The 24575-nt window shown below is 44.8% G+C and overlaps 1 protein-coding gene across 2 annotated transcripts; it reads right to left on the bottom strand.

Annotated features, from left to right (window-relative positions):
• Positions 1-1370: 1370 nt before the first annotated feature.
• TADA1 (transcriptional adaptor 1) lies at positions 1371-24540 on the bottom strand. Of its 2 annotated transcripts, XR_009959072.1 has the most exons (9): positions 24438-24540; positions 24225-24316; positions 23161-23226; positions 15457-15554; positions 12316-12525; positions 10746-10897; positions 9627-9789; positions 6274-8666; positions 1371-5873 (listed from the first exon to the last, which is right to left on the bottom strand). XR_009959072.1 is itself a non-coding variant. In XM_062581191.1 (8 exons), exons 1-8 carry the CDS (start codon positions 24509-24511, stop codon positions 8514-8516), a joined length of 1008 nt encoding a protein of 335 aa, XP_062437175.1. In that variant the 5' UTR covers positions 24512-24540; the 3' UTR covers positions 1371-8513. The 2 variants fall into 2 exon arrangements, 1 of the variants encoding a protein (XP_062437175.1); XM_062581191.1 differs by having other exon boundaries at positions 1371-8666.
• Positions 24541-24575: the final 35 nt, after the last annotated feature.

The raw sequence follows: 24575 nt of genomic DNA, 5'->3' as shown, positions 1-24575 counted from the left end.
TGCAGCACCAGGAAGCCACCAGGAGGCTGCACAGCCACGCGATGCGCCTGTGCGCTGCCGCCTGAGCACCGGCTGCTCCGCGGGACACCCTGGTGACCCGCCACTGCCCCGAACCCTTGCAGGTTTTGCAGCCACGTTATACCATTCCTTCCCAGCTGCTCGCAAAACTGTCTCATTTTGATATTCTTTTTAAAAAAACTCCCACCCTCTCCTTTCACTCCTGGCTCTCAAGCTCCCTCTGCTTCCCCTTAGGAACACGGGTGCCGAAGGCAGCGGGGCTGCGCTGGCTGTTTTGGAAACAGGATGCCTGTTCTCAGGTGCCGCGTGAGCGCTGTTCAAGTGCGTCACTGGCTCCGGCTTTCGCAGCCAGCAGGAGCGAAACCGAGAAAGCCGAAGTGGAGGGATAACGCAGCCGGCGCACGAACAGCCCCAGGATGCGGCGCTCAGCTGTGCATGGGGGTGTTTTGGAGGGGGGGGGAACACCCACTCAGGATTCAGATGTGGGGCAGCACAGGGCGATGGGCTCCGCAGCAGACTTCCCGCAGCCCTCTGCGACCCAGCAGCCGGATCCTCAACCGGATCTCGGCAAGGCAGCCAGATCTCACCGTGCTTCGCACCACCAGCAGTACTGGGAGGAGACTGTGGCCATGGGGAAGATGCAGCTACTTGATTAGCTGCTGCTATCGTTAATTACCTTTGCATCAGATGTGTGCAAAATAGTTTTGGACAGAAGAGTAGCCATTTGATTTTTTTTTCTTTTTTTTTTTTTTTTGCCTTAAAGTGTTGGGTTTGGTGTGTGTCCCCTCCCCCCCTTTTTTTCAGGGTCACACATCAGAAGTCCTCTGAACTGTGGCTGCTGAGCCCCTGAATGGCTCACAGGGTGCAGAGTGCTCCTGGCAGCTCTGGGTGCTCGCTAGAGGTGGAGGGGATGCTGAGTGCAAGCCAAGCCTGCTCAGTGTCCTGAGCAAGGTGCCCATCTGGCCTTCCTCCTCGCCCCATGGCCAGACCTGACAGGGTAACAGCTTTGCAGTCTGCCACCTGCACTGGCCAAGGCCAGTGACCCTGCTCCCTTTACTCTCACCCACATTGCTGTGCAGCCCTTGCTCATGAGCTCCAGGGAGTCCAGCTGAGACCCAAAGGTGCTCCCCAGGAAGGCAGCCCAGAGTGGGCAGCAACATCTCCAGCTTTGCCCCTGGTGCAAGCTGTCGGGCAGCTGCAGAACACCAGGGCTGCACCTCCACTGAGCACCCCCAAGGTGAAGGACAGCCATGCTCTGCTTCCCATGTTCTGTCTTAAGGGAGCAGGGTAGAAAGGGCTGCAAGGTGAGGATGGAGGGGAAGGTGATAGGTAAGCACTACTTCGCAATAAGCTTCAAGGAGATAAGAGCATCAGGCTTTATTGTAGAATTAAGAACCAGATTTGACAACTTGGACAAGGAAGCTTAGTGCCAGAGATGAAAATAAAGCAAGCTAAGTTGCCCTGTGATCTCTTTCCGGTGAGAAAACAGCAGTGAGAAAGTCTCAGTGGAAAACATCTGAAATTTTACTTTTCCTTAGAGCAGAGTATCTGCTACCATCAGCATTTTAAACAGTCTAATAACAAAACATAAATAACCTGTCTCCAATTCAAAGAAAGGATCTGGCTGACCTCATACAACTTGCAGCTAGCTACAGGGCTGGGGTTCCATACCAAACTCTGCATGCAGCATCTGCAAGATCCGTGTCTAGTCCAGAGAAAGCTAGGTAAAGTGTCCACCTAAAGTGTCTTTACTACTACTGTGCAGCCTGAGATGGAAGACAAACAGATATTTCTTTTTATTTATTTTTTGAAGAATTACTAGGGGTATGATGGCAACATCAGGAACTGCTTGGGAAAACTGCTGAGCCAGGGTCATAGTTTGCTAGTGTTTCCTATCATGTGCTATCTCCAGCTATGTATTAAGAGGGATAAGGGATGTGGGCCTCTGCTATACCACTGCTGGGACTTGTACAAGAGCATTGCTCCTGCACTCCATAACAAGATATAAAAACCTGCAAAGGGTTTAAAGAGGTTATGGACTGCTCTGTGGTGAGATGAAAGCAGACCCAGCTCCTTCTCTCTTATCAAAGAGAAGTTTCAGAAGTGACTGTGTCATTGCGCAGAACAAGATATCTGATTCTGGGAGCTTTTGAATTCAACAAAGACATAACAAAACCCACCAACAGGAAACTGAAGTTTCAGAAATTCAAATGGAAACAATACTTTTTAATGATAACCAACCATTACAAAACATGCCCAGAGAGGCAATAATTAAGCTGATGCCTGCGATCTTTCTGATGAGAGCTCTTTTTAGAAAGGATTCCTCCAGTGGTTACCCTGTCACCAAATGCAGAGGAAGGAGAACGAGCTGTCACACACCCCATCAGCCAGATATCCACCCCAGCTCCCGACAGCAGCCCCCCCAGCAGCCGGTCCCCTCAGGGTGAGGAGGGCTGGACATGCGGTGAAGGGCTCTGCTCACAGGCTCTGCCATGGGGACGGCTCCACTACACCTTAGCTGGCAATAGGGCCATGAACTGACACTTGCTCCAGCAGCAGCTTACGGTTCTTTTGCAGACCATCCCCCCCAAAATATTGCAGGGGCTGCCCCCCCCCGCCCCCAGCAGAGCCCCAGGAACAGCTCATACTGCTCAAATGCATAACCACTTACCCTAATTTAACCTGTTCCTCAGACAGAATAAGAGCCCAAGTCTGGAGCACCTGTGCTCCACACAAGCATCCTCAGACTTGGGATAGTCCGTGGCCACACAACCCACATCAGCCAGACATTATCTGGACATATAAATTTGTTTCCTGGCAATAAGTGAACTGAAACACTTCAGTGAAAAGTTGAGGGTTTTTTTTAAACCAGCTTCCTGTCCAAGCCTAGATAACTTGATCCTGCCTTGGCCTTTTGTGGTCTAGGAAGGGCAGGGGGGAAGGGAAAAAAAGGAAAAAAAAAAAGAAAAATCAGTATTTGATTAGTACTTTTGATCACAATCAAACTCAACCTCAGGGCAGAAGCTGGGTGACAGAAGCAGCTTAGCAGTGTGGCCTGCAGCCCAAGTTTGACCTAGAGGAAATCCACACCATTAGTGTCAGTGCTGCATACGCTCACCCAGGCAGCGACTCCACGAGGATGCCTGTGCCAGTTAACAGGAATCCGCAGAAGATGCAAAGTCTTAAAAGCAGCTGAAGTGCCCTGGCTTCAACCTGCAGCATGAACTAACATGAGGAAGGTAGCTGGCTAAGGGCTGAAGACACTAGTGGCATCCATGGCCTGCCTGAATGCTCTTCATTAATGCACAGCTGCTGTGCAAACAATTCTCAGCAGTACCAAGCAGAGAACATTTCCATAAACTGGTGGCTTCCTAGATGCACAGGTCTGGGCTTGCTCAGGGTGCAGAGCATATTGGCCTTCTCAGGGACACAGAGGGTGCATTTACCCAATACTGCTTGGCTTTCCAGCCTCCTGAGAGGCATGATATTCAACAGCAGTTTCATAAGCTCTTGAGAAGCACATGGCACAGTTCACAGCAGGACCTTACCGCATCTCGCCAGGGCAGAAGCAAACAGCATAACAGATTTTTCTGATCTGCCTTTCCCTGCCAGGAGGAAGAGATTGCTGTCAGTCTACAGCTGCACATTAGAACTTCTGCTGCAGTAATTGCGAGGCATTTGAATTCTTCCTCTCCTCATGCCAACCAACCGTGCCAGTAACCACACTGGTGTAGAAGGATACCACCACAAACCAACCTCTCAGGTGTGATTTCCTTCTAGGAGCCAGCTGAAGTTGTGCTGCCAAAGCACCTCCTGCAGCAGTATGAGCCATGCCTTTTGCTGGGACAGGAGCTTGCTGGCATCACACTGTTGCTACAAGTACGGCCTGCAAACACTTCTGCACATCATTTTAGGCCAGCAAGGCACATCCATCATGAGAACAGATGCCACAAGCCTCTCTGCAGCTGCTTTCTCAGAACTATTTTGTGGAGATTTTCTTTGACAGCTCCTGACTGCAGCAATGCTCCTTCCACCCCAGAAGCCCAAGAAAAAGACTTTCTTGGTTTAGTCTGGCCCTACTGGACAGCAGGGCATTTCTGTAGTCCCAGCTTTCGGTTCATTGGTGTTAAGTGACACAAAATGCAGAATTTGTGGTTTCTTAATTAAGTGCAAGCATTCTCATTTCCTCATTTTCCTCTTTGCTAGAAGTATCCTAAAGAGTCATCCCAGTTTGAGGAAGGTGACACAAAACCACCAGTTAAATTTGAGAAACCTGCCTTCTACAGCAGCAAGATATTCTTTTAGAGAAGACAAACAACTATAACTAGGGTAACTGAAATCCCTCCTCAGCTGTAGGAGAAGACTGAAGGCTGGGAGGAGACATGGAAGCAACTAAGCTAAGAGAAAGGCAGCAGATTGCAGCACGTGTTTGATAAGTGCCATGCTCCAGATTTCTGCTCTGAAGCAGAAGGAGATGTTTTCCCCTATGTCAATGCACAAAGCTTGGAGAAAGAGGGATGCAAGTTACCAGTCTCAGTAGCGTCAGGAGTTTGGCCATTTAGGGTGTACAGAAGGACTTGTTTGTGCCTCTGGGACTTTCCTCAGCATCCAGCTGGAAAGGCTCAGACTGAAGATCAGGTCTGACAGCTGGAACTGTCAGGAAAAAAAAAAGGGGGGGTTTATTTCTGCTTTCCACTGTTCCAGAGGCACTGGCTACCTCCTAAGATCAGACAGCTGTCTTCACCCAGCAAAGCTCTTATCACCATGGGAGCCAGATGGAGCTCTCAAGCACTTTTCCTCTCTCTTCCTGTGGCAGCTGGTAGTTTCCCACTGCAAGTCTCAAGTCTGCAAGAAGCTGCAGACTTACAGCACATTGCAAGGTACCTACTGGATTAAGCATGTAGGATGCAATTCTTACTGTTGAAGATGTGGCAGATGACGTACTATTTCTTGCCATTCATGCCTCCATACAATACTCTGTGGTGAATAGGACAAGAAGTTTTAGATCTTTTCGACCTAAGCTACAGCAACAGACTTTGATGCAAAGAAAGGCTGAGGACTATGGGAAAAGCATTCAGTGGTAGAAAGAGCTCAGCAGCAAGACCGACCATCCAAGATAACCAAGAAAGCTTCCATCATTAGCTTTTAAGGTGACATCTGTCAGAAAAAGTTTAGATCAAGCTGAATCTGCTACAGAGCCAGCAGTAGAGAAGGGACTGGGTGGGTGGGCTATAAATCAATAGCATCACCCTGCTCTCACAATGCAGGTCTCCAAGAGTACTACTCTTGGGGTTCAGAGTCCACCTGGCTGCAAGTGGCACTCAATAGTGGGGCCAACACCGAGGGGCCAGTACTGGTTTGATACTGTTTAACACTTTAATAATGACCAGCATGATGGAATGGTGCATATGGGCATGAAGTCTGCAGATGACAAACTAGCAGGAACGATTCATATGCTGGAGAGCAGGGCTGCTATTCAGAGGGATCTAGATAGGCTGGAAAAAAGCACTGAGAAAAACCTTAAGTTCAAAGGCAAATACCCAGTCCTATCCCTGGGAAGGAATAACCCCTTGCAGCAGAATAGACTGAGGACAACTAGCTAGAAAGCAGCTCTGCAGAATACAACCTTGAGATCCAGGGGGACAAGTTGCCCAGGAGGTAACAATGTGCCCTGGCAGCAAGACAGCCAACAGCATCCTGGGCAAGGATGGAGCTGGCCGGGCAAGAGGAGGGACCCTGCCCCTCTGCCAGGTACTGGTGAGGCCATCTGGAGTGCTAGGTCCAGTTTGGGCTTCCAGCACAGGACAGTAATTGTATTGGAGCAAGTGCCATGGAGGCCACAAAGGTGGTCGAGGCTGAAGCACACAACATACAAGGAAAGACAGAGAAAGCCATGTTTGTTCAACTTGAAGAAAAGGTGAAAGATCTTACTATGTCTGCAGCTCTCAAATGGGGGGTTAAAGAGGTGCACAGGAAAAGATCAAAAGGTGACAGGCACAGGTACAACATGAAAAATTCTGACTAGAAGCATGGAAAAACTTCACAAGACCAGTCAAACACTGGAACAGAAACCAGGGAAGTGGCACATCCATCTTCAGAGAGGAGTAACTCATTAACTAGTTAGCCCTTCTTTGAGAAGGCGGATGGACAAGATGACCTCCAGATGCCCCATCCAGCTAACTTAAAAAATAGCACCGCTTCTCACAAGATCTCGCACTTTGTGGGTTGAGAACACGTGCCATTCCATTTTCCCACCTGTGAGGCAGGGCTGACAGGATTGCCTTATTCAAGCCTTGGCTGTGTAGCAGGTGTCCTGGTTAACCCATTTCTTCAATGTGGAACTGATGATTCAGCTCTTCAGAGCAGAAGGCTCTGTCTGCAGAGCCTTCCGCCTAGCGCATGCAAACAGAAGAGAAAGGCGCTTCTTATGCCTTTGTTGTGCCATATTTAGTTTGTTGTTTCAGAACTCACTTCTGATACTGTCAGAAGATTCCTTCAGACCTGAAATCCTCAGAGCTGCCCCAAAGTTTCTAGCAAACAAACTTAATGCTTTCATTTTATACCAGAAGCATAACAGTTACCTGGGAAATCCCCCTCCCACGCCCCAGAGTCCACACTTTGGGTGACTTGCTGATCTCACCAGTTACCTGGGTTCAACATTGCTTTTAAAAACCATCATGTAAAAGCCACTGGGGTCAAATTCTATGAGCTAATGGCTCACTCTAGACAGTTACATATGCTTAAATAAATAAAAAAACAGCAGCTAGGAGAACAGGACCAAAACATCTTCAATCCCCTCTCGCCCTCCACTCCTGCTTAACCACACACCACTGTATTTCAGAAGATGTGACCTACCAGTGCACGATTGCTCTTATCCTGCCAGCCTGTGGTAGTTCTCTGCCGCTACCTTCCCCAGTTTCTTCATAATCCTAAAACCTTCTTCTTGTGCAGACAGCCACTGATATCAATATGGCTCCTGCTGCACCTCACACCAAAATGCATTGATGCCTCAAGACAGGGTGGAGGGAAGGGGCAAATAAAGGAAAACCAAAAACAGTGACAGATGCACAGCCCCTTGCTACAAGTCTGGCCCAACAAAACCAGTCATGTGGTTCAAAGGAAGTTACAAAAGAATAAAATTTTAACACACACAGCACTAGAAGGAACCAGCTCCCTCTTCACTTAACAGTGGGCAGCACATATGGAAAAGGAAACTGCAGAGGAAGTGGGGGGAAACATTATAGCTCTCCCACCCAAATACTTCCTAAACAGAGAAAAAGCAGGCTAGAGGGAAACCATATGCTTCACCTTTCATATGCCCACAGAGGAAGCTGTCTGCACTCCACCCCATGGCACAACAGGAACAAAAAGCCATCTCATCCTTTGGGAGATACCTACATATTTGTAGTTAAAAACAGGTAATACAGAAATTAAGAGAATTCTATAAAACTGCTTAATAAGTCTGTTCCCTTCAGCATCTGAGGAGGATGCAGCTGACTCATGAGGGCGCTAAAGCACCTGAAATACAGCAGGTGGAGTTCCTCCTTTTATATACAGAGCTGGATGACTCATATTGGCATAACTATATTTTTTGATTAAGATCTTATACATGTTTCTCCTTCACCCAAAGATCCTGCAACACTGATATTGAATTGGTAGCTCTGCTGAATGCATATAGGAGTTGCTGTCCCACCTTGGGGATGGTCAAGCTGCTTGCTGAGAATGCCTCTTGACACAGGTTCAGCCAATTCCTGCAATATTTCATCACAAATGCTGCATGACAGGGATGAGAGGGGAAACAAGGCGGATAGGCAAACATTACTCTTTTTTTTTTAAAAAAAAAAAAACACATTTTGGTAATTGGTGAGAGATTCCTATAATAGCCAGTGTATATCTTTGTGTTTTTATAATACAAAGCACTTCAAAAGACAAGGCAAAAAAGGAAAGGTCCTTTTCTAGCTTGTTTCCTCAGATTTTCAAATCAGAAGTGCCCCTGGCATAGCAGGAACAATGTCAGCTTACAGAATTACTTATCTTCACTTCAAGAGTCCATCTTGTTTCCAGTGAAGTGAACAGCAAGGATCCTACCAACTGCAACAGAAGTTGGACAAAGTCCCTGGAGACTGTGCTCAGAAGGGAAACTGCCCAAGAAGCGAAGGTGAGGAGACAGATTCCACATGCTCAAAAGTGAAAACACAAATACATCTTCTTTAAAAGCAACTCTTTCCACCCTCATATTTATTTTTCCTAAAAAACAGTCTTTACAAACCTCATTTTCCCTTTCCAATTTAGTGGTATTGCTGCAAGCACTCCACAGCTCACCGCTCTGATTAAGCGGACAAAGCATACCACAACTCAGTCATATTTCCGTAGGAAAAGGTGACTCATAACTTACATCTTCCTTGAAATGCTGACACAAGTTTGTAAGAAGCATCCCAGTGTCAAGTCCAAGGAACAGCACTGTAGCAATCTGAGGCCTGATGTGCCTCCTAGCTTTAGCAGAACAGGAGGCCCTCTTTTGCTGCCAGGCGCTGGCGATGAATTTTATCTTGCTGTAGCTCTTCATGATTTGGATGCCAGAGTTTCATGACAATTCTCTCAATGTTCAGAGCATAGACAGTGTGTGCAGGAATAACTTCTTTGTGCACCTGGAGATACATGTTAGAAAAGCTCATGCTTTCATATTCATTTTCCCATATTGCCCAAGGCATAGCCAGCCTCTGCTACAGGACGAGCAGAGAACCAGCCCTGCAGAGCAAGAACACAGGCTGTCCCACACAACGGGAGCTGCAACTTGCCAGCACTGCCACACTGACCCACACAGATCAAATGCCTATTCCAATGTTTTATGAGGGACTGAGATAGCAAGAAAATCATTTTGCTCCAAAATCTTGTGGCTAAACAACTATTTGACCAAAAACAGGACATGAATTCTTGAGGGTATAGCTCTTGCCATGAACACTCTGCTGCCGCAGCCTTGAGACAAAATCCCAGGGCCTGTCCACAAAGAGGAAGGATTTCCTGCAGCTAGCCTTAGACATTTACATTAATTTACACATCCCTAGGGCTGATGGAGAGGGACAGAAAGTCATCTCCACAGGTAGAGTCATCCAGCCTACCTGAGGCATCTCCCCAAAGCTGGGGAGATCATAGGTAATTCACTACAGCAATCTGCATGCCAGGAGCAATTAAGCAATTACTCCTTGAAGCACACACATGGAAGGTAGCAAAATGCAACATGCCAGGCAAATCATTTTGCTGCATTTCTGTCAAAATCTGTCTAGATCAGTTCTGGCTACAGAGGAAGAGTTCACCTTTCCTACAGCAGCCATAAGGGAAGAGAGGGACCTCTTCATCAACCCTCCGAAAGAGGTGCTCAAAACAGGCAGAGCTTGGGCTGACTGTATGTCAATAGTTAGGTAATGGTGTAAGCAAGTGAAAGCCACTGGCTGCAAGTAGAACTGTTAATTTGAGAGGGTAAGAAGGAAACAGATTTTAGGAGATCTCAGTGCATTTAAACCAGATCTGAGAGATTAGCAGCTGGTACTCAGATCAGCACTGCCCTGAGACAACTCAGCATTATATTAATACTATACATGAACAGTTACCTGCAATGCCTCAAAAAGGTCATACATGTTCACTGGAGGGAGAGAAGCTGGTAAGGTGTCTCCAGAGCATGCTAATAGTAGAGCTGCTTGCTGCTCAGCATCATCAGGTGGAGGCTGGGGAGCTAGACTCTGACCAGCCAAAGGTGCCACACAGGTTGGAGGGCTGCAGAGAGAACAAGTAGCAAAACTTCAGTTGAGAAAAAAAGCACTAGCTTCCCAAGTAAGAAAGCAGCAGCTTGGCCCAAGTTTCACTTTCTGTATCAGTTGATTTAGGCCTTGTCTACATATAATTATACCAGCTGTAATTAAGATCTTTAAAATTCCAGTAACAAAATCAGTGCAAATTGATTCCTGACATCAAACCTGCTTTATAGCTGATGCCTATTTTGTTATTTTTATTTACAGACAACATTTTCCACAGCATAAAAAGCAAGGCACATACAACATGAAATTAAAAGATACAAGCTGTTAGGCTACAGATGCAATCCATTCGAGGCAACTGTGCATTTGTTGTGCTATAAGCAAATCTCAAAACACCTACAACCTCCTACCAACTGAGAGCAACTCAGTCATAGACAAACATACACACTGCCAGATGCAGTGTAAGCTGTTAGGCACTGACATTTTGGAAAACATGCCCTCGGAGCTCTGCTCACCAGAAAGGGCTGTCAAATGGTAAGGCAGCAAATGACAGAACGGCAAGGTCCTCCAGGACCTCACTGACACTCGTTCTTAGGGCACAGAGGTGTCCCCGCAAACACAGGGCTCTTCTGCCTAGGGATTGCTTCCCTGAGGCCAGCAGAATGTCTGTGGCACTCACTGAATGTTTTCTTGTGTCTTGTTCGGAAGCTGTGGAGTACCAGGGCTCAGCTTCATATAAGTGACAAGTGCAGGCAAGGAAGAAATACTTAAGACTGTCCTCAACTCTGCTGCTGAGAAATGTCCACATCTTTCCTTCCATTTAACAGTAGGGTCTTCTGTACTGCTACTTTCTTAGCATGTGAAAATTAAGCAGCATTACTAACAGTCACCAGTAGGTGGAAAGAGAAAGTGAACAACACAATAGCTTCAGGACTAGCAAATTACATTTGAAATTAACAGCATGTTGAGCTTTCTTACCATTCAATTAAATTATTATAAGCAACAACACTGTTCTTCAGATATGGCTGAGGGTTAACATTGCTTCCAAAGGCATATTTGAAGTGGCCATCTCTTAGACGATAGGCTTTTCTTCTGGATATTACAGACGTCAGAATATCCTTAAGGTGGTTCTGCAACAAAAAAAGCCTTTGTTACACATGCCGACTCACTCATCCTACCAAACTACTGCTGTGACAAGTGCATCACCAATTGGCAAGACAGAGGTAGTGCTGCTACAACCACAAGGACTCCAGACATGATGGAACCAAGATCTGGACAGGAAACAGTATGCTCTAACTACTTGATACAGTTGAATAAAGACATGGCATCTCAGAATTCCTTCACTAGCATTCCTTAGCATTTCTTTGTAGAAAGAATTATAAAACAGGTAGTGAACTGCATTGTATATCTGTCGAGACAATTTTACAGATTTCTTCTTAATCTGGAGAAGAGGGAAAGGGGAGAAGTCAACCTCCCAAACCAGCAATATAGGCAGACAGAAGTTGAATTAGCTGCCACCTACAGACTACTGGAAGTGAGTTAAAGATGACAACCAAACCCTTCTTGGCAGCAGTAGGCAACATAACAAGGGACAACAGCAACAAGTTTCATCTGTAGATGTTCAGGTTGGACAGTAGAACAAACTCCTTCCCCAGGAAGCTGGTACAGCCTGGGACAGGTGAGGGATCTCCATCCTTGGAGGTTTCCAGGACATGGCTAGACAAAGCCATGGCCAAACTGATTTAGTGTAGGGGATAGTCAACACTAGAGGGGAGATGAGTCTAGCAGACCTCCAGCATTTGGTCTCTTTTCAGCCAACAATTCTATGCTTGAACATAGAGTTCATCTTATGAACATCACTTGTCTAACACTAGAATTCTTCAGTTATTGCATTAGTATGTCCTTTTCTGCTTTATTCTTTTAAGACAAGAAAATATCAAGTCAGCAGTTCATTACACTATTTCACATAGAAACATTATCCTATTTATGAGGAGAAAAGAGCAAAGAGGGCACTGTGTATTAGCCTGTGACACGTAGTTCAACATGTGATATGCTTCTTCCCATGTCAAATAGGTCTCTTAAATGCCACGAAATCCCCAGCTGCAGATCTCTTTAGAAGAGCTGAAAGATTTCATCAGCAGTAGATGTTACACTCTCACTGGAATATTTGCCCTAAAACTACATCAAAAAGCCACTCATCCCTCTTTCACACTGTGCAGGTGCCTTGAAACAGTGGGATAAGCAGCACTGAGGAAAAAAGTAGGCACTACTTCTCAGTAAGCACTACTTAATCTAGCCTCACTCCTAGATGAGGAATTCCAGTCAGCCTCCAAACTGCGACTCAGAAACCACCTACAAGCCAAAGCTCCAAACGTGTCAATGATGCCACAGATCCGAAATCCCTTTGATTCTGAGCTTATTCCTCGTGGGCAACCAGGCAATCAGAGAAACAGGCTCCCCTCCCCTCGGGACACTATCTCTACATTGCACACGAAGCATTTTGTTGCTGGTGTAATGGGAACACCACTGCTGCCCAGCCCAGCCTCACCTCCACAGCGTAAACAACAGCTGTCACTGCTTCCTCTGTGACGTTGTCTAGCCCATGCTCATACGCAGTTACAATCATCCTTCCTTCCAGCTGGCCACGTGTCGGAAGCATCATAGTATGGGAACACAGCTTCAAATCATCATCCTCCTGAGGATCTTTTGCCACAAACTGTTGGGCTCCAGACAATGGATTCTGAGGCTGGAACCGATGCTGTTACCAATATTAGAACATAGAGATATGCTCGGTCAGACCCTTCAGTTCATCTAGTCAAACATCCCTTCTCCAACTGGAAGGAAAGTGCCTACGGAAATACACAACAGCAGGACAAACAGAACAATGTTCACCCAAGATACTCTCCCAAACCCCAATTTGTGAGCAAAGAACTCCCTGGGTCAGTGCTGCTGTCCTTTTATTTAACAGCCTGTAAACTTGCCCAGTAGCACCTTAAACCATCTAGATCGCTAGTGTCCAGAACATCCTGCAGCAAGATATTCTAGTGTAACATCTTCCATGAAGAGCCATCTCCTCTGGTTTGCTCTGTACTTCCTTCCTGCTACCTTCTGTTGCTGCTTCTGTAATTCTCAAGTGTGCTCCCTGTTCCTTGTCTCTATTCACCTATCCAGAGGAGTCATGATTTTACAGACTTTCAAACCTCTCAGCCACTCCTTCCATACTGAAGGGTTCTCATCTACTTAGTCATTTCTTGTACAGAAGCCTTTTGCTATTGGACAATAAGGGTGTGTATTTAACTATAAACTCTATAGTTTCCTATCAAGATATAAAGCTATGCTTCTAAGCTTGTGTGCGTCTTAAAGGTCCTAAGTAATTTTTCACAAAAGCATAAGGTTTTAAATGCAACAGGTTAGCCAAATTCCAGTTCTGGATTTTGTTCTCTTGTCTTCACATGCACTTTCACATCTCACTCTAAGCAGCACTGTGTTACTGAGCAGCCACTGTTTCAGAGACAGAAAATGGCTATTACTCAGACCTAACGCAATTATTTCAAAAAAGTGAAAAAAACTCACCACACAACTTGAATTCATACCACAAGGTCACACCCTACAGTTCCCAGGCCATGCACATTCCAATAAAACTCCCTTTTACAGTTGGCAGAGGGCTTGCATTAGCTCTTGGGAAGCCTCAGTCTCCAGGTAGGGGGGAAGCCAAGAGAGACTGCTGATCCTTGGTCCCAGACACCTGCTCAGCCCAGCCCTGACCCACAGGAGAAGAGGGCCCTTGCTCATGAAGTACTCCTAGAACTCCTATTCCTCAGCTCTACAAGGCACAAATCTCATTGCTCTGCAACAGAAATTGCCATCAGGCTCTTAAAAGGCATCGTGATAAATCATACTTGAAATATAAACAAATACAGAGCTAAATGGATTTCTGATATCTCAGTTTCAAGATAGAAAGGGGAACTGCTTTATTCAAAGGACAGTGTGCCATTTAAGTCAGAGTGAAAACCAATCCACCTACCAATAATGTGAAAGGCTTTCACCCCAGTAATTCTGAAGACCTAGGCTTTTATTACAAGCTACATTCCTGCATGCCTAGAGGGAATAGAAAAATAATTTTTTAAGAACAGACTACTCCAAAAGGAACAAGGTTTGAGAAAGCAGAAGCCAGATAAATGACCACAGGTTCATTCTACACAGTTATTCTGACTAGTGAAGAAACAATCGAGAAATATTAAGGTACTAAGTTCCCAGTACTAAGGAATTCCACCAACAGACACTTTATATAGAACTTACCACCAAATGTTCCAGGAACACATGTATAAACATATACTAATAGTGTGATATAATGTGAGAGTGCTCAAGTAAGCCAAATTCTAAGACTTCCACCATGCACCACCTCTTTGATCATTGTAACTTTTCAGCAATAAGATTTTAAAACAAAAACTATGACAATTCAGGTCACAACTGCAAACAGCACAAAGTATTTTTGCAGTTTCTGAATATAAGCACCCTTTACCTGGATTCACAATCTTTTTCAACAGCTGTTCTGTGAAGCTCACACACAATGTCCAATCACAGTGCCTCAAAGTGTGGTTTGCAGTTTGGCTGAGCTAAGTTAACTTCTCACAGCTGTAGAAGGGGAAGGTTTCACATGCCCACCTTTCCCCCCCACCTTCAGCCCTGTGGCTGTCCCTCCTTCCTTTGCACTGGCTTCAGCATTCATCCAGCTACAAGAAACACTGGATTTAGCTGAATAAACCAGCAATAAAACCACTTCCCCCCTGCCTCACCCAGCTGGTTCACTGACACAGCAGAAAAATAAACTCGATCACTGTATGGTCAGACACCTGACAAAGTTGGCTCAGTGAGACAGAAGGACAGCTGACACACTCCCTTCCAGCAAGCTGTTAATTTGACTCAGGCTGTCTCATGAAATCCTACCTGTGTCCCATTTTAATCCTCCTTCATCTGGCAAGACAGAAACAACTTTAGAACAGGTTTGTCACCAGATCAAATCAATGTAAAGAGTCTTTGCTGGAAAAAACCCACCACACTGGATTTTGTGTTTCTCCCATCCACCACAAAACAACTTTGCAGAGGACAGTTATTTTTTTTTTTACATGGCATTTTCAATTCTGAAACACCTAAACCCCCTAAAAGGCATGTAAGGAACACCTTACTTCTAACCACTCAGACTATACAGAGTCCTGCAGAGGGCATCATGCATCAAGGAATTCTACATGACGGAGAATAAATAGGAAATAACTATAGCTTCACAAGCTTAGCAACACTATAAAGCAAACGAGATTACAAAGAAAGTGAAAGATGAACCGACCTATGAAAGATATATCCAAGTGTTACTGGAGTGGCTACAGAGCAAGAGCTGCTCCTTCTTGGTTCCTGAAATAAAAGCTTTTGCAACTTTGACATTCAGCTGTTCTTCAATGTGCTTTCTGGCATCTTAAAGCCAGGACAAACTGTAGTCTTTGGCAGAGAAGCTTCCACATGAAAGAACAGCAGCTACTAGCGCCCAGCTCCAGCTCCAGCTCAGAACAAACCTGACATACACCATTTCACATGAAACACTTTCACCCTGGTAGTAATGAAAACACTACGCCAAGCAGACAACTTCATCCCCAAGAAAATTTCAAAGAGCTAAGACCACTCGACCGCAGACACTTACATCAAATTTTTGTCGAACTGAAGAAATCTTCTTCTTTCCTTTGGGCTTTCCAGGTTTAGTTGCTGAGCCACCTGGCCACGGTAGAGATCCTGCACCTTCTATGAATCAGAAAAGTGTTGACAGGTGTCACACTTGATTTAAAATCAGGATAATCCTGTTAATATGAAAAACCCTAACCCTAGACCCCCAGCTAGGCTCAAAAACCCACAGCCATGAGCCAGATAAAGAACTTCTCAGGGCAGAACTATTTCAGCAGTCCACCCCATCTTTTGCTAGCCCCACTGACTCAAGCCTCCTACTTCAGTAGAGGTTTTTGTCTGTACACTACAAAAACTAATAACAGAAGGAGAGAACACAGCCTCCAAGGAAAGTCATGAGGAAGCAAGACAGGTTTTTTCAAAAAAACAGCAGGTACTTGCCCAGGGGGGCAATCCTGGATCAGGGCAGATGCTAGCCAGGGCAATCTGACTCATTACAACTGCCCTCACAGTTTCCCCATCAGTTTTAGCAGGCTTTGTCTTGGATTCACTAGACAACAAGGATTATCATTCTTGTTGTACTGAAGTGGAAAGGACAGGGTGGCAGAACTGCAAAGGCCATGGAGCCCAGGAGCAGGATGACACCAGTATGAACAGTGAGCTTGAAACTGTGTGCAACTGGCAAGCAGCAAGGGAAGACCAGGGCAGGTTTAGCTCAGTTGGTTAGAGCGTGGTGCTGCTAATGCCAAAGTCTATTACTGCACAGTGTCAAGAAAAATAAATAGATCTGGCCACATCACCTTGATGAGACTGCTCAGAAACCCACTGTATGTTGCTTGATAGCTAGCTACACCTACAGAAGGCCAACTCATGTCTTGCTAATCGTACAGCTCAGCTCTTGGAAAGGTCTAGCAGATTTGCCACCAATAAGTTTATAAGATTTGTATCTGAATGAGAATTATGCACATCTGTGTTTAAGAGGAGACTGAATCCAATGCCTGCTTGCTGACAGTGAAAAAGTAGTAGTGCTTCTCGCATCCCAAAGACCAGATAGCCCTCTTGTGGCTACAGAGGCAACTTCTATTTCATTTCACCAGTACTTGCTTTGGTTTTACAAAGAAAACCAGCGTTGTTCTTCCTCTGGAGCTCTGAGCAGAGTGTGCCCAGTGCCGGGGTCACCAGCCAAATCCAGCGAGCTCAGGCAACAGTGGTCTCTGACAAGGAGGTTGTGCTTCTGCTGCCCAGGCAATGCTGACAGCAGCACTGCAAAGTCTCAGATGTCTCCTGGCCAGACCTGAACCAAAAATGACATCTGCCATTCCCTCCAGATTTGGGCAACATATCACAGCAGCCGTCGCATGGCTCACCATTCACAGACCGGCCTACCTCAAAGCATGTGCTGAGCACTGACAAACACTCTGCCAGTTCTGCTCTTCTCTCCTGTTACCACAGCCTGCCAAGGTGCAAGACCAAGTTCACACCAGTTTTCCAGACTCCTGCAACTTATCTAATTTGCTGCAATTTGGAATTCATAGTTATATTGCAGCCCTGTTCCTATGAATGAGGCTGGCTGCAAGTCCTTGGCTACACGTAGCCTCACACACTCACAGGTGCACCAAAAGCAGAAGCGCAGTAGTCTGTGCCATGAAGGGGTAGGGGAAGGGCCACCAGACAAAAAGCCAAAAAAAAAAAAAACCACACACACACACAAACCATCTAAAAGATGATTTTTTGGGGATCAGGCTCAAACAGAGGATGCAGATGAAGTTTGAATGATCAGCTGTTAAGAGGTTCGAAACAGCCTACACATTGAGAGACATGGCATACACTCCCCCCTCTTTCCCCCACAAAAGCAAGTAGTTTATTACCAAGTTTAACTACATCCTGCTAGTGATGAGAAATTCATAGAGTTTAGAGGGGAATCTGTTGTCAAAAATCCAACAGTCAGTTCCAGGGAATTAAGATATTTAGACCTTCTCTTTCCACAGTGATGCCACTATCCATCAAGAATATCCTAACACCACAGCGTGGGAAAGCACCACAGACAACTATCACAGACCACTGCTACCTTCCACTGAAGTCTCAAAGTTTATACTTTAGAATTTGTCAAAATTTTGCTATTTCTCCCTAAGACATTTGGCTCTTTATAGTAAAATCCTTTCTTCCTTTCTCACTAGGTCAGGTCCCTTCTAGGAAGGGGTGGTGTGGTGCGTTAAGGACAAGCCTAGAAACTGCCTGGCCCATTTCAAAGCTTCCAGTAGGAACGCCTCTCTTGTCAGCTTGTAACGCTACCCGCTCCAGGCCTTCCTCTTTGTCAGAGGTCTCACAGCTCTTTCGAGCCTCGCCTATGGAAGTATCCTTAGCTAAGTGTGTTCCTGGATAAAAAGTGGAGTGGCTGGAGACAGAAATAGCAAACAATACCCTTCACTTTATCTGACATAACACACAATAGGTTACAACAGAGTCCTAGTTTTAAAAGTGATTTAAAGAGAGAGGGACTTAAACTAAACGGCAATTTAATTAATTTCTGATAATAGGTCAGAAAGATACAACTCTGAGCTTCTAAATCCAGCTGTATTTTTGTTAAATTTGTAACAAGGAAAGGGTAAGCTACAACTTCCTATTTCCCATTACAAAGAGCCCAGCGCAGAATTTTTTGGCTCCTTTCTACATTTTCCTATTAATAAGCCTGACTGCCACCAGATGAAGAAAGCAAAACTTCCCTCCCCTATTCTAAGAAAAACAATATCTGCCTTCCTGGCCACAAGAAATGAGAAGGCTGAGATGGCTTAGGCCTGAAAGTTAAGAAATGTTAGTATTTATTTATTTATTCTTGCCAGCAAGAGAATTAGATGTTAACAGATCAGTAACAATGGCTGCTGAATTGCCCTCAGAGATGAGCAACAGGTAAGAACATTTTTCTAAGAGCTGCCATATCTCTGTGGTGATGACAGCAGACAGTCCTGACAGAATACACAAGGTTTTCCTGATGTGCTGAAACAGCAAATCACAGGAGGAAAGGACTATTTGACTTACAGTATTTTATCTTCTTGCAGGGATGAAGATTTAGTCAAATATTTTCTGATGACTCTTCCAGCAGGAATTCACTCTTACTTCCTTCTATATGCAGAGAAGCAGCACACAAGCAACCTAAGCCTGTCTCTCACAGTTGGCTTTTTTTTAAAAAAAAAAAATAATAAAAAAAAGACTTAAAAGTCCTTAAAAAGACTCTTCTTTAAAAAAAGAAAAAAAGAGTTTGCCCTCAAAGCAAAGTCTAAGGGCAACCATAAAATGTTGCTGCTATCCCAGCAAGATCTCTGAACTAACTTTTAGCTGACTCAAGATTAGTAGTAAACAAACTGAATGCTTTCATCACTAACTCAAGTGCTCACAGGCTCAAGATTATTAGTAAATAGACTAAACTTTTATCATAACTCAAGTGCTTGCAGTTGTTTAAGTTTTATTAAATTAACTTTTAGCTAAGGAGGAAGGTAACCAAGAAAGATGTATTAACTCAAGAAATTTTGCTAACTTTATTGCTTGCAATTTTCCACAAACAAGATAAGCTTAGTGAGCAAAACCATGAAGGTTGAGAGGCTTTACGTTGGATTTACTCTTGAAAGAAATTCTCTCAGAAGAGAAAATGGAGATAAACTCAGACAAGCACTTCTGAAAATAATGCTAAAAATACCACCAAAGGAAACAGTTTTTTCATTATGGGAAGTCTGCCGCATCACTCAAGCTAATATAGCCAACCTGAAACCAGCACTAAGGCAGTTCCTAGTAAAGAGGGAATTGGAAAGGCTTCTTTCTTACCAGAGGGTCACACTCACCCAGAGTTCACTTACAAGCCCAGGCAGAACCACCACTATCAGAGGCAGCAAAATTTGGATCAGATAGGTTCATCTGAATGGTTCAACAGGGATTAAAATACCTTCTCCAAGGCTTCCTACTCAAATGCTATCAAGTAGCTTGTAACACTGACCTCACTTTTTTAAAAAAGAAAATGAAATGGTATTTTAAAGATAAGTTTTTCTTCCTTCTCTCTCACATGAGGGTAGAAGCTACATGCATCAGCAATTCTTGCGATGACAAGCTAAGAACATCCAACACACTACTTCAAAATTACTTGTTGCCACATATCATGAAGTAAACATCTTCTACGTAATAGCTGGTGGTGGAAACAGGACCCTGCTAGCTTTCCATTTTTACGCAAGAACTACAAGTGTCAGATGAGTATCTAGGGAAAAAAGTCTCTAGACATATCATCCAGTATCCTGTTGTACTGTGCTTGCCTGAACTTGCACTTACAATTCACTAAGCGATGTACAGGAGACTGTCTAGTAAAATCCTTGTGTAATAGATCTACCAGTTGGCCAGTCAGTGCCCAGACTGAAATGTCTCTGCACAGATCATCTCTAAAATCCTTGGAAGAATCTGCATAGATCTGGCAACTGAGGAGATCAAAACAGAAGGACTCCAGAAAGGATTATAAGCATGTACTAACTGCTGAGCACGAAACCATGCCTTAGGAACACAGACATGATCAAATTGTTTTTTTTCCAAGATGGTTTATGCAGGTCTGCAGACATTAAGCCAACAAAAGCCTGCCTGGAAACACTGGAGGTCACCAGCTAGTAAGCTAGTGCTACTACTGGGTTATATGCTGTTGGCAATCAGTTGAAGCATTACAAAATAGGATTTTTCAAGGACTCTTGAAGAAAGCAGGCTTGAACAGGACAAAAGGCAAAGTCCTTGCAAGGACTTTAAATTTAAAAAGGTAATAAAGAATGAGTAGCTTTCACAGCATAAGATAGAAACCTGGGAAATGCAACACTGCTTTTTGCTGGGGCTCATACTTTTAACACATTCTAGACAGACTTGGAAAAAATGAGGTAATGGGGAACTGATAAAATCAGCTGATGATCTGAGCTATCCAAGCCAGTAAAGATGAAGCCTGTCCAAATGGCTGCAGAACAGTTGCATGAAACTAAATGACTGGGTGATAAACTGACATGAAATTCAATACAGTTAAGCACAGAGTAGTCCACACTGGTATAAAGAGCCTTTAGCCATGCAGCAGTGAGCTCTGACCTAACTACCATCACTCAAAAGCAAGACCTTTAGTTTGTGCCCTCTTTTACTGTGCTCACATCAACTCAGCGCTCACAAAAAGCCAATCAAACGCTAGCAAGAGAGAACACTGCTGCGTTCCTACATAAAGCCAAAACATGCCTGCACCCCAAATACAAAAGTCTGAATAACAGAAGACTAGAAAGCTCAAAGGTATGAACAGGGCTCCACAAATGAACAAAGTAGACTAGAATTTGTCAGCTTGGAAATGAAAAGACAGTGTGGGAAGAAAAGTCAGTAAAGTTAGGAATGGTCTAACTTTATGCATACTTATGATGGATAGGAAACAACTGTGTGCCAAGTGAGATAAAGCTTGCTGTAATATACTGAATGAGCTTTCAGGATCACTGGTTCAGAAAACAATTGGAAAGTGTATACGGAAAAAACAAGCAAAAACCATCCAAAGTAATGCCAAATCAGGGCATATATGAACCACAAATTTCTGAACACTGCCAACAAACATCAGGGGAGTTTCACTGTATTAGTGTCCTATTTCTATACTTCAAGTCTTCACTAATGTCCATTATCTACCACTGGTAGGACAGGTCTAAGCCAAAGAACAGAAGACAGCCACAGACCTGCAAGATGTGTTGTGTCATCAGTGCTGGGAACCCTGTGATCAAAGGCCAGCTCCTGGCACACAGGCAGGTATTCATAAAAGGTCCCAAGGAATGAAACAGGGGATGGGATACCAGATTTCAGAGGAACAAGCCTCCAAGAGCATAACTTCAAGAGCACAGCTTTAAGTCACAAAATCCAAACCAGAGAACATTATGCAGCTTCATCAAGAACTTCAAACTAAAACAAACATATAGAAACAAACAACATGACAGAAGTCCCACTTTACCACTCAAATCCTTTCTGCTTCACATTGTGCCAAGAGTACTGCAGGAAAACAACCGCACCAAAAGGTAAATGACTTCAGCCTCTTTCCACTACATACACTGTATGTCATTTGCTGGCAACATACTCCTTAACATCAAGCATCAGTTTGGAGTCAATTTCTGCAACATGAATTGACAGCACTGACAGCTCAGAATTGATGCCAGAGAGTTTGGACACTCAAATGTGTACATCCCTTGCATTCAGAACCATCCTGAGGTTCACAAAGCAGGAAAGGACATGGCTGCACAACAACAGCACTGTGTGCACTAGCACTGGATTAAGCAAACAAGGATGGGGCAGATGCAGACTGCCAGCAGCCGAGAGACTGGCAGGGAAGGGAAGGATTTGTGGGAACATGTCAAAGAAGATTTGGAAGATAAGACAAATTGTGTTCCACACAGGGTTTTACAGGAGTCAGAGAACATCAACACAATTTCATCAAAGTTTTTATAAAAAGAACTTAAGTTAGGAACCAAAAATAAGATTATTTTACCTAGTAAATACTGAAAGCATTTTTTGTATCATATTAAGTATTTTATGGGATATTGTTAAGATATAATCACAAATAATGTCTTTATAGAATGAACTGTCTTTTGTCTAAAGATCTACAGATCTAGGGGTCTTCCAAAGGCACTGCTAGACTCTGCTGTTTCAGATAGAACTCAGTGGGATTACTGCTCTTGACCTTTGTTTTATAATCCAGTTGTAAGCACCATAAGGCAAAAGCAACAAGCAGAAGACTTACATGAGTGCAGACAGCTAAAAAGGATCAGACAGACTCAAGAAAAGATGCCTGTAAAGCTCAAGATCAGACAAAGCAAGTTCTGAGAGGGGAGATAGTATTTTATCATCCCAGTTGGTAGAGTTGAAGAACCATTATAACACAAGAGCTCTGGGTAGCCATAAATTTGGCATTTTTCCTTCCTCCAGCTACGTTAGGCACTCATCTTTAAAAACTCATTTCTCAGATTTTAGCCTGTCACAGCTACAGCATTCTCTCCCTAACCACACAGCATTTTCACATTCTAAATTGCAGCTCAGTTATTGCTCACATCAGATATCTAGACAGAGATATTTTTTTCAGTCTTCAAAAGAGCTATCTTGCCACCCTGGCAACAACCTTTCTAAACACTTAGGAGTTAAAGAGGTTAATTATCACAGCCGCAAAAGGCAGAAGTAATTGGCTACCACTCAATTAAGACTTCACTGTTAGCATCCATAGTAAGCATTTTTCTATCAGATACACACTTGATTCCAAGTCAGGAAAAATCCAGCTTCCTCAAAATGTTATCCTCATCAGAGAGGAGAACAAAGAGTATGAGCAAGGCCAAAAGAAACAGAAGCAATAAGCAAAGCAGATCAAAGACAGCAAAGCAGCATCTCCCTTGACACCTCAGTTCTCAGACTTGTGGCCCAACAAACATCCAATCTAGAAATCAAACCAGCGTATTGTAAACAGCAAATGAAAGCACCAGCCTCTGATCAGGTATAGAGTTTATCTATAAAAGTGTTTCTGCTGAAGTTATCGGGATCACTACTACCTAACACAGCATCTACTATATGCAAAAAGAACATGAATGTTGTGGCCCAGAAAGTTAAGAGTACCTTATACATCTATTAAAAAACCCTACTCAACACACACATGTGAAAGCTCTGCTCTCCTTTTATTTTATTTTTTTTTTTTTAAATGAATCTTCTTGGGACTTACCTGGTGCAGAAACCAAGATTTGGCATCGGGTAAGGATAGCCAGGAGGAAATCATTGTGAGAGTGGACTGCGTAAAGACAGACAGCTCATTAGCAACACATCAGAGTGCAGTAATCTCAAAGCAGTTTGCTACACCTTCCACAGTCATATTTTTCCCACGCATTTAGCTGCCTAGTCACACTTTCAATTTACATTTTTAGGAGAATTTTTTTCCTTTGACCCAAAACCTACACAGCTTTTCATCCTAACAAAAGGAATATTACATGGCACAAAAAAAAGTCACTTTTGGCAAATTCACCATGAGTTATAGAAATCTAGTCTTAAAACACACGATATGAGAAGCTCAGCATATTCAGTCAGTGAAAGATCACTTTTCTCTTCTCCAATGGAGATTTCTGGTTGCAGGGCTTTTAGTTTTCCTTGAAAAAAATAACTAGGAAACAGCAGTGAGCTTGCACCAGGAAGGTTAAGTTAAATCAACCAGTTTGCTGATAAGATATAAATTCCTAGCAGGGCACCTGAAACACAAAGTGAGGAGAGTGAAGATGAACTTTAGAGACCAGCACCAGAGGATTACAACATCTTCTTTGGCCTCTGAACCAGAGAGCTGACAAGCTCCCTGTCCTTCCCCTCCAGGATCTCAAAGGTGGAAATTAGGAGCTCCTGCACCATTCTCAGCAATACCAGCCAACACTTGCAGGTCTCTCACCCTGCAGAGCTCCACCCAGCCACCTGCAGAGAGGAGGAAGAAGTTGTCTGCTGCAAAACTGCCTCGATAAGTTCTGGATTTCTCCTCCCTCGCTTTGGCCAAAGCGCCAATCCAGCCCCAAGCAAAGGGCTTGGGGCCAAGGTCCCCACGGTAAGGACCCGGTCTCTGCAGTAGCAGAACGAGCGTCTTCTGGCTGCTTGCACACCGCATCTCAGTGCCAGGGCCAGGACGGGCTCTCCCCTCGCAGCCCAGGGCGGCCCCCGCCTCTCGCGGCCGCAGCCGCCGTTACCCCTCCCTCGCACAAGCCGCTGCGCGGGGGGGGGGGGCGGCAGCGGGACCCCCCGCGCGCCGCTCACCGTTGTCCTGCGTGAGCAGCCTGCGGGCCTCCAGGTCAAACTCCTCCTTGCTGATCTTCTGCTTGAACCAGAGCTTCAGGTTCGCCCAGTACCTGCGGGCGACACGAACCGCTGCACCCGCGGCCCGGCCGGCGCGCCCGCCCCAGCGAGGCGCCGCGGCAGCGAGGCCCCCCGGCCCGGCCCAGGGCCCCGGCCCGGCCCCAGCGCACTCACTGCTTCACGTTCTCGCCCAGCGCCTCGCTGAGGCTCTTCTTAGCCGCCTCCAGCTCGCTCACGTACGTCGCCATCACTGACGCCGTAAAGCGCGCCGTAAAACGCGCCCGGAAGTACGTCGACGCCGCCGTCACGTGA

The sequence above is a fragment of the Rhea pennata genome, chromosome 8 (genome assembly GCF_028389875.1).
Source record: "Rhea pennata isolate bPtePen1 chromosome 8, bPtePen1.pri, whole genome shotgun sequence".
Classification (NCBI taxonomy): domain Eukaryota; kingdom Metazoa; phylum Chordata; class Aves; order Rheiformes; family Rheidae; genus Rhea; species Rhea pennata.
Note: the sequence above shows the minus strand (reverse complement) of the source record. Positions and strands in the feature narration are given on the sequence as shown.

Excerpts from the sequence above, each read along its gene's own strand:
- TADA1 (XM_062581191.1), bottom strand. The coding sequence starts at position 24,511 with ATGGCGACGTACGTGAGCGAGCTGGAGGCGGCTAAGAAGAGCCTCAGC. Across the intron at positions 23,227-24,224 it reads GCTGCTCACGCAGGACAACG|TCCACTCTCACAATGATTTC; the intron begins GTGAGCGGCGCG and ends GTCTTTACGCAG. Across the intron at positions 8,667-9,626 it reads ACCTTTTTGAGGCATTGCAG|GTGCACAAAGAAGTTATTCC; the intron begins GTAACTGTTCAT and ends ATGTATCTCCAG.